This window comes from Carcharodon carcharias, chromosome 1 (genome assembly GCF_017639515.1).
Source record: "Carcharodon carcharias isolate sCarCar2 chromosome 1, sCarCar2.pri, whole genome shotgun sequence".
In the NCBI taxonomy this organism is placed as follows: Eukaryota; Metazoa; Chordata; class Chondrichthyes; order Lamniformes; family Lamnidae; genus Carcharodon; species Carcharodon carcharias.
Window position 1 is genome coordinate 69406438 of NC_054467.1, and position 14030 is coordinate 69420467.

Sequence of the window (14030 nt, forward strand, 5' to 3'; positions counted from 1 at the left end):
CTCTGAAGAGGAACAGGGGAGTTGTCGCCAATGACCAGGCCAATATTTATCCTTCAGCCAATATCACTAAAAAGATTATTTGGTCATTATCATATTCTTGCTTGTAAGAACTCGCTGTTCAGAGCTGCCACATTTTATACAACAGTGACTACACTTCAAAAGTACTTCATTGGCTGTGAAGTAGATGGGGGCATCCTGAGATTGTGAAATATGGTCTATAAATGCAAGTTTTTCTTTCTAATTATCAATAAAGATCATACAATATTTTTAATGTAACATCATTTGCATCATGAAAGACACATATGCCATAATTTATGCTTACTGTCAACAATCGATCATGCAAACATTAACATAATTTTATGAATTGAAAATGTAGCAGCCCTTCCATTACACTGACTGAAAATCACCCTTTTACTTATGGAATAACTGAGCAAAGCTAGTTGCAATGCCCCACCTATCTGTTTCCAAGAGAAATAGGTTCCTTTAATAAGATGGAAAGCTGAGGGGAGAATATTATACACTGCTTTTACACCTATTCACGCTCAAGAATGTATTGGTAGCAATTTTCCTGCGGTTTCCTCTGCTTCAGCAAAAGACTAAATATATCCAAATTTTGGTGAGCTGGGCAACTGAGATGCCCTGGACACACTAGAAAAACTAGGTACCCCTATTACAGTTGTATTTCTGGTTATGTTACTTGCCCTTAAACTAAGACTGGCTGTCACTGCACTCAATGGTCAAATCATTAAAGTCAGTAAATAAAAGTCATCTTATAGAAATATAGTTTAGCTACATTACAACATGCAAGGTATAAACGAATAACTGTTTTCTTGATCGTAAAAGCTACCTACATAAAAAGACTAAGGCCTGACTTTTGCTGTGGTTAAGGGCGGTGAAAGGTGTCAATGTTTGCTACCATTATTCCACTGAAACCGTCTTTAATTTTGTGAATCCAGACAAGCAGAGAATAATGCAGAAACTGAGAAGTTGGTATCAGTTTGTCTACACTCCTCCATGGGGGTGTAGTGTAGAGATTCCCAAATCATAACTTGGCAAGAACTCTAAATTCTACACTTTTAGCTCCGCTGTAAAAATCCTTGAAAAAGTTGCAACTTATTGAATGGGGTTTTTAATGGTGTAATAAGTTCATAATTTGCTAAACACCCTCACTGGTCCAGAGAAGCTAATTTTATATTTGTGGAATGCCAAATTTCACTATAATAATAAAAAAAATCCATATTTTTAAAAACATCTTTTTAAAAGTCTGCTTATCTTAGTTTCTATTTTAATATAGTCATGCACTTATTCCGCAATATGAAAAAATTGTTCACTTTTAGTTTAAGTTAAGGCAATTTTAACTTCCTGTTTTGCTGTGTAAGAAAGCCAACAATCATGTTGCAGTTATCTGCTTGCTGACATTACTGCTCACAAGATCACAGGAAACAGGAAAAGTAAGCCACTCAGCCCATCGAGCCTGCACTGCATTCAATAAGATCATGGTTAATCTGACTGTGGCCAAAGCTCCACTTTCCTGCCTGCCTCCCTTGGTTCCCTTATAAATCAAAAATCTGACTACCTCAGCTTTGAATATATTCAATGACCAGCCTCCATTGCTCTCTAGAGAAGAAAATTCCAAAAACTAATGACACCCGAGAGAAGAAATCCCTCCTCATCTCTGTCTTATATTGGGAGACCCCCTTATTTTTAAACTGTGCCCTTTTTGTTCAAGATTCCCCCAGGATTGGAAACCATCAGCCTGGATTTTCATCACTGAGGCAGGTAGTGGAAGCCAGGAAAATTCCTGACTTGGCCCACATACCTTGGAAGAATGTGCCTACATAGATGGCATCTACATTGCTAGAGGGTGGAGGCAGGTGCTGGCTGCCTTTAAGCCTTTGCAGACTCTTTGTATCCTCCTCACAACTTGCACTCCTATTGTTGTATCAACAATAAATTTGGCTACAATCCAAGTTATTAAAATAGATCATAAATAGTTGAAGCCTCAGCACTGGTTCCGGTGGCACTTCACATGTTAACAGTTTGCCAACCTGAATAATGACACATTTACCTTGATCCTCTATTTCCTGTTGGTTGGCCAATCTTCTACCCATGTTAATATATTGCCCCTCAACATCATGAGTGCTTATCTTGTACAGTAACCTTTTATGTGGCACCTTGTCAAATGGCTTTGGAAATCTAAATATACTATATCTACTGGTTTCTCTTTATCCACCCTGCCTGTAACATCCTCAAAGAACTCAAATAAATTTGTCAAACACAAATTATCTTTCACAAAACTATTTTGATTCTGCCGGACTGTATTACGATTCCTTAAATGTCCTGCTCCTACTTCCTTAAGAATGGATTCTAGTATTTTCCCAAGCAGCAGCCACTCCTGGGACTGCAGCCTCTCCCAGCAAGGAACAGCAATAGAAGCCAGTTAACTAGCTAAGCAGGCCGCTTCACTTGGGCCAGTCAGGCAGGCCCTAGTGAGAGTCGGCAGGGGGGACGACAAACAGGAACTGCGCTAAGTGCTTGGGGGGTGGCTTCCTGCGGGTACAAGGTGCCTGAACAGGAAAGTTCTCCACCTGCCCAAATGAGCCTGCAACAGGCCACCAGGCATTTGGCAGCCGTGCCAAATAGCGTGGGCATCCACAAATGCTGATAAAATACCAGGGATGGTGGGAGGAGCCTCTTAATTGGCCATTAATTGGCAGCTGACAAAATCACAGCGAAGGCACGTAAGTGAAAGACATGGTGATCCCCCACCGCCAGCTAGCCCACTCCTTGGGGGGGGGGATGGGTTTAAAATTCTGTCCATACAAAGCTATCGAATCCAAAAACAAGGCTCCAACTTAAGCTCAGAGTCAACACTGTCACTGCCCCTTACCCAAGTCAGAATGATGAAGACTCAGCTCTACTGGGTGGACATGAAAATATGATCCAGGGAACATTTCAATGTGATACCAAGGAATTACTACATTGTTGGGGAAATCATTTTTTGGATGAGATGTTAAACTAGTTCAGACTGACATTAAAGATCCCATTTCACTTATCATAAAAAACAGTGACCTCTCCAAATATTCTGGCTAATACTGGTCCACAAATCAACACCATTAAAAACAGATTAACTGGTCATTCGCCTCATTGTTATTTGTGAGGTTTTGCAGTATGAAAATTATCCAAAGGTTGCCTAACATAGCAGTCAGTGCAATTCAAAATTAATTAATTGGTTTTAAACCATAATGCTTCCATTATGAAATGCTTTTGAAAGTTCTGCAAATGTGATAAGGCATTGGAATATAGGACTTAAGTTTCCAGGAGTAGACCATTGTATGCTTGCCTGTCAGGGTTTTACTTACCTAAAATGAAGTGGACTCACCCCAAAGGGACACACCACACTTAAATGACCCAGAGAAAATTGGTGCAGGTTGACAGAAACAAAACCCAAAGTATATGCTGGGGTACCGCTGGAGTTTAACCAGATAAATGATGTAACTTAAGGCTATACACCATTAAGCTTCCCCTACTTATCAACCTATTACCTCCCTCTCAGAACTTTGGGCTGCAAGGTTATCTGAAACCAGGTGGGAAGGATGCCAGCTCCCAGTGATGGGTCTGTCAAGAACAAAAAATAAAAAATAAGTGGAAAAACTCGGCAGGTCTGGCAGCATCGGCAGAGAAGAGTACAGTTGACGTTTCGAGTCCTCATGACCCTTCATCAGAACTAAGTAAAAATAGGAGAGGGGTGAAATATATCTGTCAAGAACCCCTTCTGAGTGGGGGAAGACAGTAGCATCAACTACTGTACTCTGGTATTAAATGGCAGGTCTGCAATGTGCAGGTGGATTGATTTAGTTTGCATCACACGAGTCATCTCGGATTATAACTCCCCTGTGAGGGTAAATTTAAATAGTTTATTTTGATATTGATATTTATTTGGGCAGTTAGGCATTTTATACCCAGGAAATCCGCATCCCACCATCAGTATACAACACTGTACAACAGTACAATACATGCCAGTAAAAGTTAAAAAAGTCTAAAATTAAAATTTACGTGCAAACAGCTGAGCATCGATCGAATTACATGCACTAATCGAATTACTTAACAAAATTGTATAAATAAACCTTGTAAATTGGTTTGCTAGACACTTTTAAAGGAGCATAATTTTGCTAAACGCTGTTTGTAAACAGATGCAAATTGGTTTGCCCAATACGCAGTGATGCGAATCGCGTGATAGTGTCTACTCTTCCTTTCTCCAATCAATAAAACACAGATTTAACTTTTTCATTGCGACTGCAGCCCATTTCAACATGTCAGGTATTGTACATTATTCTTTCTTTTTAAAAAAATCAGAAGTGAAACGTTCAAACCCCGTGTTTATTAGCTAATTAAACAATGTTATGCCATTGTTGTTATGCGACACAAGAATAAAACTGTCGGTATTAATGTGATGGTAGGAAGTCAATCTGAGCTGAACGTTTTCGGCAACAGCAGTTTATGAACCCGACTTTGATCTTGATAATAAATAGGTGTGGATCACAACGAAACATCAATAAGATCTTCGCTTTTAATGCAGCAGGCGGGGGAAGGGCAGCTACAGCACCACAACTCCATTTTTACCCATACGGTGTAAATATGTTTGTAACTATCACCTTTTATTGCTGCCGTCCCTTTTTGTTGCAGAGCGCGCGCTGCCCCTGACAAAAGTTGTTAAACGACTCAGTGTTCCATTCGCGAGCACATTCCGACAGCACGCGCACAGATCCGTTATCGGTGGCGCCATGATGCTTCACATAGAGGTGGGCGGGGCGGGGACACACGCAAGGCCCGATAGGAATTGTAGTTCTCACACAAAAACAGAATTACCTGGAAAAACTCAGCAGGTCTGGCAGCATCGGCGGAGAAGAAAAGAGTTGACGTTTCGAGTCCTCATGACCCTTCGACAGAAGTAGTTCTGTCGAAGGGTCATGAGGACTCGAAACGTCAACTCTTTTCTTCTCCGCCGATGCTGCCAGACCTGCTGAGTTTTTCCAGGTAATTCTGTTTTTGTTTTGGATTTCCAGCATCCGCAGTTTTTTTGTTTTTATCATTGTAGTTCTCACCCTTCTCGAATTTGTGCCCTGCACGGAACTACAGCTCCCAATATGCTTGGTGACGCTAGCCTCCGGCTTGTGCCTAACCCGCCCCCTAATAGCTCTTTCTGAAAGTAAATAAGGAGATAATCAGTTTGAAGCAGGTATAACTTTAGGGCGATGGGATTTTTCAAACAGAGATGATTACAATAACATTTATATAACCCCCTTGACGTAATGAAACGTCCGAGGCGCTTCACACGCACGCGAATATAAAACGAAATAGATGGAGACGGAAACAAAAACAGAAAATGCTGGAAAAACTCAGCAGCTGACAGAATCTGTGGTGAGAGAAACAGAGTTAATGTTTCAAGTCCTTAACACCCTTCTTCACAGTTAAAGAGAAGTAGAAATGTGCTGAAATGTATACTGTTTAAGCGGGTGGAGCAGGTGAAGCTGTATAGCAGGCCAGCGATAGGTGAGGGCAAAGGAGAGATTGTCGAAGATATCATGAACAAAAAGACAAAGGGTGTGGTAGTGGTAAGGGGCTAAAAAAAAGATGCTGATAGTGGCAATAAGGTTTGAAAGCAGAATGTGATAATAGCAGAACAAGAATAAGCACTGAAAGAACAATATGGAACAAGTAACAGATGGCCCTTTTGGGTCTGGGGGTAGGGGGAAAAGGATAGAAAATTGGATAAAGGGGAGATAAAACAAGGAATAAAAAATAAAAATGAATGTAGAAAAAAGGGATGAGGATAGAGGAAAGACCATGAACTCTCTCCTCTATCCTCACCCCTTGATAAAGCAGCTTTCCACTTCAAGGGCCATAAAACTAATTAGAATAAAGGGCCATAAAACTAATTAGAATAAAGGGACACAAATAAAGCCTTAGACCTGCTCCCTCCACTCTTAAATGAAACTAGATTTCCATGTTTCACCTTTTTAACCCATAACTATAAATACAAAGTAAACTTAAAAGATGTACATTATTCCTAACGCACCCAAATACATAGATAACAACACTATCTCTAGTTGCTAACAGAAGCTAATTAACTGACAACCCCCCCACCACCCCACCCCATCTCTGAGGGTTGTGGGGTTGGCGATGACAGAGTTGGGGGCGACAGGCATAGAGTGAAACAAGGATGAGAATTCAAAAATCAAGACGTTACTTGACTTGGAGCCAATGACGGTCAGCGAGCATAGGGGTGCTAGAGGAACTTGTTGCTGCTAGTTCAGATATGGGCAGTAGAGTTTTGGATGACCTCAAGTTTACAGAGAGTACAATGCGGGAAACCAGCCAGGACTGTGTTGGAATAGTCGAGTCTAGAGGTAAGAAAGGCATGGCTGACACAGGTTGGATGTGTGAAATGACTCCCTTGCTGGAATCGTCATGATTATGAATTATCACATTCTTAACGTATTCTTTGCCAACAACTCAAAACTATGGAACTTCTTACCTTCCTCAGACTTTTCTTCCCCATCATCTAATCATTTCTCCCAGAGTTACTTTGTTGTATTTCTTTTTTGAAACAAGGTTTTTGGCCTTTAACTTTTCTTGGTTTTAAAAAGAAAACCAGAATCCCAGGCATATATTTCTCCAGCTCCTTTTACACATTCACAAATCAGTGACTCTTTTGAAGCTTTTTAATTTTACATTTATGTTGTCAGTCATTCATTCAAAACTTTATTTAAATTAACAATACATATTTAATTGTTTCAAAGAACTAGATGGATAAAAGCATTATTTTGTCATTAGTGTTTCTGTACAAAAAAAGGAATTATTTTTAATTTTCCACAGTGCTTGGGCTCAGACAAGCCATAGGGGAAGATGCTGAACAGAGGAAAGTAAAGAAATATTTGTGTGCCAGTCACTTTAACTCCATATCCTGATGTCTAGGTACACAGTGACTTTGAAAGAGCCATTACATAATTGATAAGATCATTTGCTTGTTTCTCAGCCACAGTTGGTAAATTACACAGGAGACTGAGCAGAAGTGGGGATATAACAATCACTTATATTTATGTGGTACCTTTAACATAATGAAACATCCCAAGGTGTTTCACAGGGGTCATTATGAAACAAGGTATAACATCAAGCCACATAAGGGGATTAGGTCAGATGACCGAAAACTTGGTCAATGAGGTAGGTTTTAAGAGGTGTGTTAAAGGAGGAAAGCAAGGTAGAGAGGCATAGGGGTGTATGGAGGCAATTCCATCAAATCCACTAAAGGTGGACCAATTATGAATAAAAAGGGTGCAATTACATTGCTCAGTGTAGACTAGAGACTGCCAAGTAGTGAGAAGGACGTAGAAGAACAAATCTGCAGGGAAATTATAGAGATGCAAGCGTTATAGAGTAGTTATAATGGGGGACTTAAATTAACCGAATGTAGACTGGGACAGTGGTAGTGTAAAGGGCGGAGAGGGGCAAAAGTTTCTAGATGGTGTTCAGGTGAATTTTCTACAGCAGTATGTTTCCAATCCAACAAGAAAATACGCACTGTTGAACCTGGTTCTTGGAGAAGAGGTGGGCCAAGTATATCGAGTGTCAGTGGGGGAGCATTTAGGAGACAGTGATCAATGTATTGTATGTTTTAGGATGATGTTAGAAAAGGATGATAGGCAATCCAAAGTAAGAATAATTAACTGGACGAGAGCCGACTTCAATGGGGCAAGAATGGAGCTGATGCAAAGATTGGCAGGAAAAACTGTAGCTGAACAATGGGCTACCTTCAAAAAAGAATTGGTTTGGGCACAATCAAGGTATATTCCATCGAAAGGAAAAGGTAGGGCAAACAAATCCAGAGCTCCCTGGATGAAAAAGGAGATTGAAATTAAGATAAAGAAGAAAAAGTGCGCTTATGACAGGTGTCAGGTAGAAAATACAATTGAGAACCAAGAGGAATTCAGAAGGGAGATGAAAAAGCTTTTAGAGAAGTGGAGAGGGATTATGAGAAAAGACTGGCAGCCACCATAAAGGTAAATCCCAAAGTCTTCTATCGACTTATAAATAGTAAAAAGGTGGTAAAGGGAGGAGTAGGGCCGATTAGGGACCAAAAAGGGAATTTACTCATGGACGAAGGGGCCATGACTGAAGTATTAAATGAATACTTTGCATCCGTCTTTACCAAGGAGGTAGATGCTACTGAGGCCATGGTGACTGCCAAGGAAACTCTGTCATTAAAAGGGTTCAACACTGACAAGGGGGAAGTGTTGAATAGATTGTCGGTACTTAAAGTTGACAAGGCACCGGGACCAGATGAGATGCATCCAAGGATATTGAACGAAGTGAGGGTAGAAGTTGCAGGGGCAATAGCCATAATCTTTTAATCTTCCCAAGACTCGGGGGTGGAGAATTGTAAACATTATGCCCTTGTTCAAGCCCAGCGATTATAGACCAGTCAGTTTCACTTCAGTGGTGGGCACGATTCTAGAAACAATTATTCAGGATAGAATTAGTAGTCACATGGAAAAATATGGGTTGATAAGGAAGAGCCAGCATAGATTTCTAAAGCGGAAATGGTGTTTAACTAACTTGCTGGAGTTTTTTGAAGTGTTAACAGAAAAGGTTGATGAGTGTAATGCTGTTGTTATGGTGTACATGGACTTTCAAAAGGCGTTTGACACAGTGCCGCACAATAGACTTGTGAGAAAAGTTATTGCTCATCGAATAAAAGGGACTGTAGCAACGTGGATACAAAATTGGCTGAAAAATAGGAAGCAGAGAGTAATGGTCATTTGATATTTTTTGGGCTGTAGGAAGGTTTGTAGTGGAGTTCCCCAGGGATCGGTATTGGGACCTTCGCTTTTCCTGATATATATTAATGATCTTGATCTTGGTGTGCAGGGGACAATTTCAAAGTTTGCGGCTTATACGAAGCTTGGGAGTGTTGTGAACTGTGAGGAGGATGGTGTGGAACTTCAAGAGGACATAGACGAGTTGGTGGAGTGGGCAGATAGGTGGTAGATGAAGTTCAATGCGGAGAAGTGTGAGGTGATGCATTTTGGTAAGAAGAACATGGACAGACAATATAAAATAAGGGGTGAAATTTTGAAGGGGGTGCAGTAAGACTTGGGTGTATATATCCATAGATCATTGAAGGTGGAAGGACAGGTGGAAAGGGCAGTTAATAAAACATATAGTATTCTGGGCTTTATTAATAGGGGCATAGAGTACAAGAGCAGGGAGGTTCTGCTGAATTTATATAAGACACTCGTTAGACCTCAGCTGCAATATTGTGTACAGTTCTGGGTGCCACATTATAGAAAGGATGTGAACACATTAGAGACAGAGCAGAAGTGGTTTACAAGAATGGTTTTAGGGGTGAGAAATTTCAGCTGTGAGGATAGATTGGAGAGTTTGCGACTGTTCTCCTTGCAGAGAAGAAGGCAAAGAGGAAATTTGATAGGGATGTTCAAAATCATGAGGTGGCTGGACAGGATAGATGGGGAGAAGATGTTCCCGCTCGTAAAAGGATCAAGAACGAGAGTGCACAGATTTAAAGTGATTTGCAAAAGAAGCAAAGAAGCGAGAAAAAACTTTTGCACACAATGAGTGGTTCGGGTCTGGAATGCACTGTCTGGAAGTGTGATGGAGGCAGGTTCAACTGAGGCATTCAAAAGGGCATTAGATAATTATTTGAATAGAAACAATGTGCAAAGGTATGGGGAAAATGCAGGGCAATGGCACTAGGTCATAATGCTCATTTGGAGAGGTGGTGCAGACACGATGGGCCGAATAGCTTCATTCTGCGCCATTAAAATTCTGTGATAATTAGGAATGCACAACAGAATTAGAGGAATGCAGCTATCTTAGCAGGTTATGGAGTTGGAAGAGATTACAGAGATGGGAAGGGCCAAGCCATGGAGGGATATGAAAACAAGGAGGAGAATTCTAAAATCAAGACATTGCTTGAACAGGAGCCAATTAAGGTCAGCAAGCACGCGATGACAGGGGAGCAGGATTTGCGGTTGGCTAAAATATGGGCAGCAGAGCTTTGGATAACCACAATTTTATAGAGGGTAGAATGTGGGATTCCAGCCAGGCGTGCGTTGGAGTAGTGGAGGCTAGAGGTAACAAAGGCATTGATGAGAGTTTCAGCAGCAGACAAGCTGAGACGGGCAAAGTCGAGCAATGTTATGCAGGTGGAAAAAGAGGGTCAAAGAGATGCCACAAATGAGGCTGGAAACTCATCCCAGGATCAACTGTGGTATCAAGGTCACAAACAGACTGGCTTAATTTCAGACTTTTGCCAGGGAGAGGGATGGTGTCAGTAATTAAGGGGTGGGGTCTGAAAACAATGGCTTTGGCCTTCCCAAAATTTAATTGGAGGAAATTTTTGCTCATCCAGTATAGGATGTCAGATAAGCAGTCTGATAATTTAGCAACCGTGGAGGAGTCGAGAGCGGTATTGGTGAGGCATTGCTGGGTGTCATCAACACAGATATGAAAACTTAACGCCCTCCCTTCAGATGATGAAGCCAAGGGGCAGCATGTAGATGCAAAATAGAAGGATGCCAAGGATTGATCCTTGAGGTCACCAGAGGGAACAGTGTGGGAGCAGGAAGAGAAGCCATAGAGCACATTTTAAAAATATTGTAAGCAGGCCTTATCTGCAGTTAATATGTATGACTGGTTAACCAATGTATCCAAGAGATAATTCAATAAATAAAGTACATTAAATCTGAATTGTGTATTTTGTGTGAATTTATTAAACAGTAGAATATTCTATCTGTAGCTCTAACTCTCAGCAACAAAACATATTTTAAATGTTATAACCATGCCAGGGCCTACAAGATTTATAATGCTCTCATACATTTGCACTGGGTGTTCAAAGAAAAGCAATTTCACTGCATGCTGGAAGTGAATTGGCAATCATCCAGCAAACATCATAACATTGTTTTCTAGAGAAAACGCATGCACATTTGTGTACGAATTATTCTAATATTCTGACAACATCCTAAACTAGTCATCCTGTGATAGCCCACTTTACTTCTTAACTACAGCTTACTATAAGCTCTCACAATGCTACATCAATACAGTCTTCCTAAGTTCTTGGTGGACCAGCTTAGCTGGCATGATGCAGTCTTTGCAAAAAGTCAGGTTCAGCAAGTGCTAAAAAAACTGATCATTTCAGGCTGAAGGTGTGTCTTTCACCCTGTATTAACATAATCCAATAATGAGTTTGTGAAATTATGCATATAGTTTAACCTTGCATATTCAGAGAGTCTGAATTTAAACTTCACTGACTGACTGGAAAGAGGCTTATTTGCTTGGATAAACTGTTACAGGGTGGAACAAAACAGTATTACTAATGGGCATAAGTGCCTCGTATTTGCTACTAAACTGTGACTAACAAGATCATTTTAGGATTGAGGTGGCTCCAAGGTGACATGCCTGATAGTTGAAGCTTGCAACCAAGTAAATCCTCTATAATAGACTCAGTAATTCAGGGTAAACCAACCTGATCCACTAATGAACCCTGGAGGGACAAGCCTTTCACTGGGGTCCAGAATTCTTAATAGCTTACAGGCCAGTGCCCCAAAACACAGGGTGATTCTGATCAGGTGTGCTCCAGTGGCCTGAGCGTCATTTTGTTGTGGTTGTGCCTATGCATTGGTTAATGATACCCGTTGGCTGCGCTTCCAGTGTACACCCTTCATGTGCAATCCTTGAGAATGAAAGTCAGTTGTTATTTGACTGTGAAGCATATCTCAGCCAAGCCCAGTTCTATTTTTACCTGACATACATACATGTTTGCTTTCAAATCACCAGATACTCATCAAGCAAGTAGTCCTCATTGAATTTTTTAATCCCTTCCTAGCCTAGGAATATTGAGTCCAATTGTAGTGTACCACTGTTGCCCTGTTAAGATCAGTAAGCTCAACACAAACCAGAGATTTATCCTGGGACTTTCCTGATCTGTAAGGCTCAGTACCATATTGGATAAGCATTTACCAATGCAGCCACTAGGATAGTTCTCAACAGAATCTCTTGTTTCCAAAAATGAGAAGAGCTTTTCACCACATAGCCTGCATTTAGATCTGGTTAACTATGTTATGCAACAAATGACTACTTCAGGAAATTGGGTTTGGTAGATGGGGGAGGGGTGAGAATAGTGTATGGCTATGAACATGGAAGATACACTTGTCAACATAAAATCATAGAAACGTATTCCATAAAAGGAGGCCATTTGGCTTGGGCTGGCTCTTAGAGCAGTTGTGCTTCCACTACTTTTACAGATTCTCTGTTCCAAATCCAACAACTCTCTGAAAACTTTCTCCTCATCTAGATCTTTTGCTAGTGATTTTGAATCGAAGACCTCTGGTTATTGATCCGTTCACCAAAGGGAATAATTTTCTATATCTACTCTATCAAAACCTCTCATTTTGAAAAGCTTTATTAGGTCACTTCATAACCTTATTTAACCTTCTAAATTTTCCAACCTCTCCTCATAACTGGAATCCCTTGTTCCTGGTAACATCCTGGTTAACTTCCTCTGTACCCTTTCTAAGGACTTTACATGAATTGTGGTTCTAGAATTGTCTACAATGCTCCATCTGAGGCCTAACTAGTATTCATAAAGTTCCAGCATATACTATAGCATACTACTATACTATTATTGAATATACACTGTTATATATTGATGTATAATAGAATATATTCTATTCATCTGTTTATAATTCCAAGTAACCCATGTGGTGTTTTAACTTTCTAATCAACTTGCCATGCTACCTTTCAGGATTTATGTACATAGACACACAGGTTTTTGCTCATCTACACTTTTCAAAATCATGCCATTTATAATATACTGCCCTTCCATATTAGTTCTTTCAAAGTGTATCACTTCATATTTCTCCTCATTTAGCTCCATCTATCATGCTTCTGCCAATTTCACCATCTTGTCTGTCATCCTTAAGCCTATGACTATCCTCATCACCATCTACTATTTTGCCAAGTTTCGTATCATCTGCAAATTTTATAACGCCGCTTGTTACATCTAAGTCTGGGTTGTTTATAAAAATTAAAGAGAGTAATGAACTGACCCTTGGGGAACAACACTGCAACTCACCACCTCGTCTGAAAAAGATCTGTCCACTACCACCCTCTACTTCCTGTCACTGATTTGATTCCATATCCATACAGCTACTTTCCCCTTAATTGTATAGGATTTCATCTTAATAAGTCACCTATGTCAGATTTGTTGAATGCCTTTCAAACGCTCTTTGTTACCCCATCAAAGAATTCAGTCAAGTTAATCAGAGACAATTTGCCTTTAAATAACCCATGCTGGCTCTCCTTGATTAACCCATACTTTTCCAAATGAAATTTTATATTGTCCTTGATAATGGATGCTGATGTTAGGCTGATTGGGTTGTTTTATCCTACTTTTCTTTCTTAAATGGCTGTGTTTGCTGATGCTGCAATTGTAATGGCGCACTCCGCACATACGTAGTTACAGTGCCTGTGACGTCACTGACAGTGATGTTCCCAGGGAGCTGCTTGCATTAAAGTTGATGCACATCAAACAAGGACAGAAAAGAACACACAACACTGTTTTCACTCTCTCCTGCCCGCTACTCCCATTGATATTTCTGCTATTTTGCCTGCTCCTTTCAGCAACCTAGGATGCATTCCATCAAGACCAGATGACTTACTAACTTTTAATTATGCTAATCAAAGCACACCTTTTCTATTTATTACTATCTTGGCCATAACTGCTCTCTTTACTTTTAATGTATTCGTTACATTATCCACTTCCTTTGAGAAGATAATACAAAATACTCATTTAATACTCTAGCCATGTCCTCTGTTTCTACATTAAGATTTCGCTTTGGGTCCTTAATAGGCTAACTTTTTCCCTAGCTAACTTCTTATTTAAATGATTATAGAATGTTTTGGGTTTCAATTTAAGGTTGCCTACTAATCTTTTCTTGTAACCTCTCTTT

General features: G+C 40.2%; 1 protein-coding gene across 2 annotated transcripts in view; it reads right to left on the reverse strand.

Moving 5' to 3' along the window:
• The window catches only part of gatb (glutamyl-tRNA(Gln) amidotransferase, subunit B), a 101158-nt gene extending 96347 nt beyond the window's left edge, over nucleotides 1–4811 (reverse strand). For both annotated transcript variants that reach the window (XM_041201914.1, XM_041201922.1), the window contains exon 1: nucleotides 4656–4811. In XM_041201914.1, the coding sequence (XP_041057848.1) occupies nucleotides 4656–4786 (131 nt within the window). In that variant the 5' untranslated portion in view covers nucleotides 4787–4811. The remainder of the gene's footprint in view (nucleotides 1–4655) is intronic.
• Between the last annotated feature and the right edge of the window lie 9219 nt (nucleotides 4812–14030).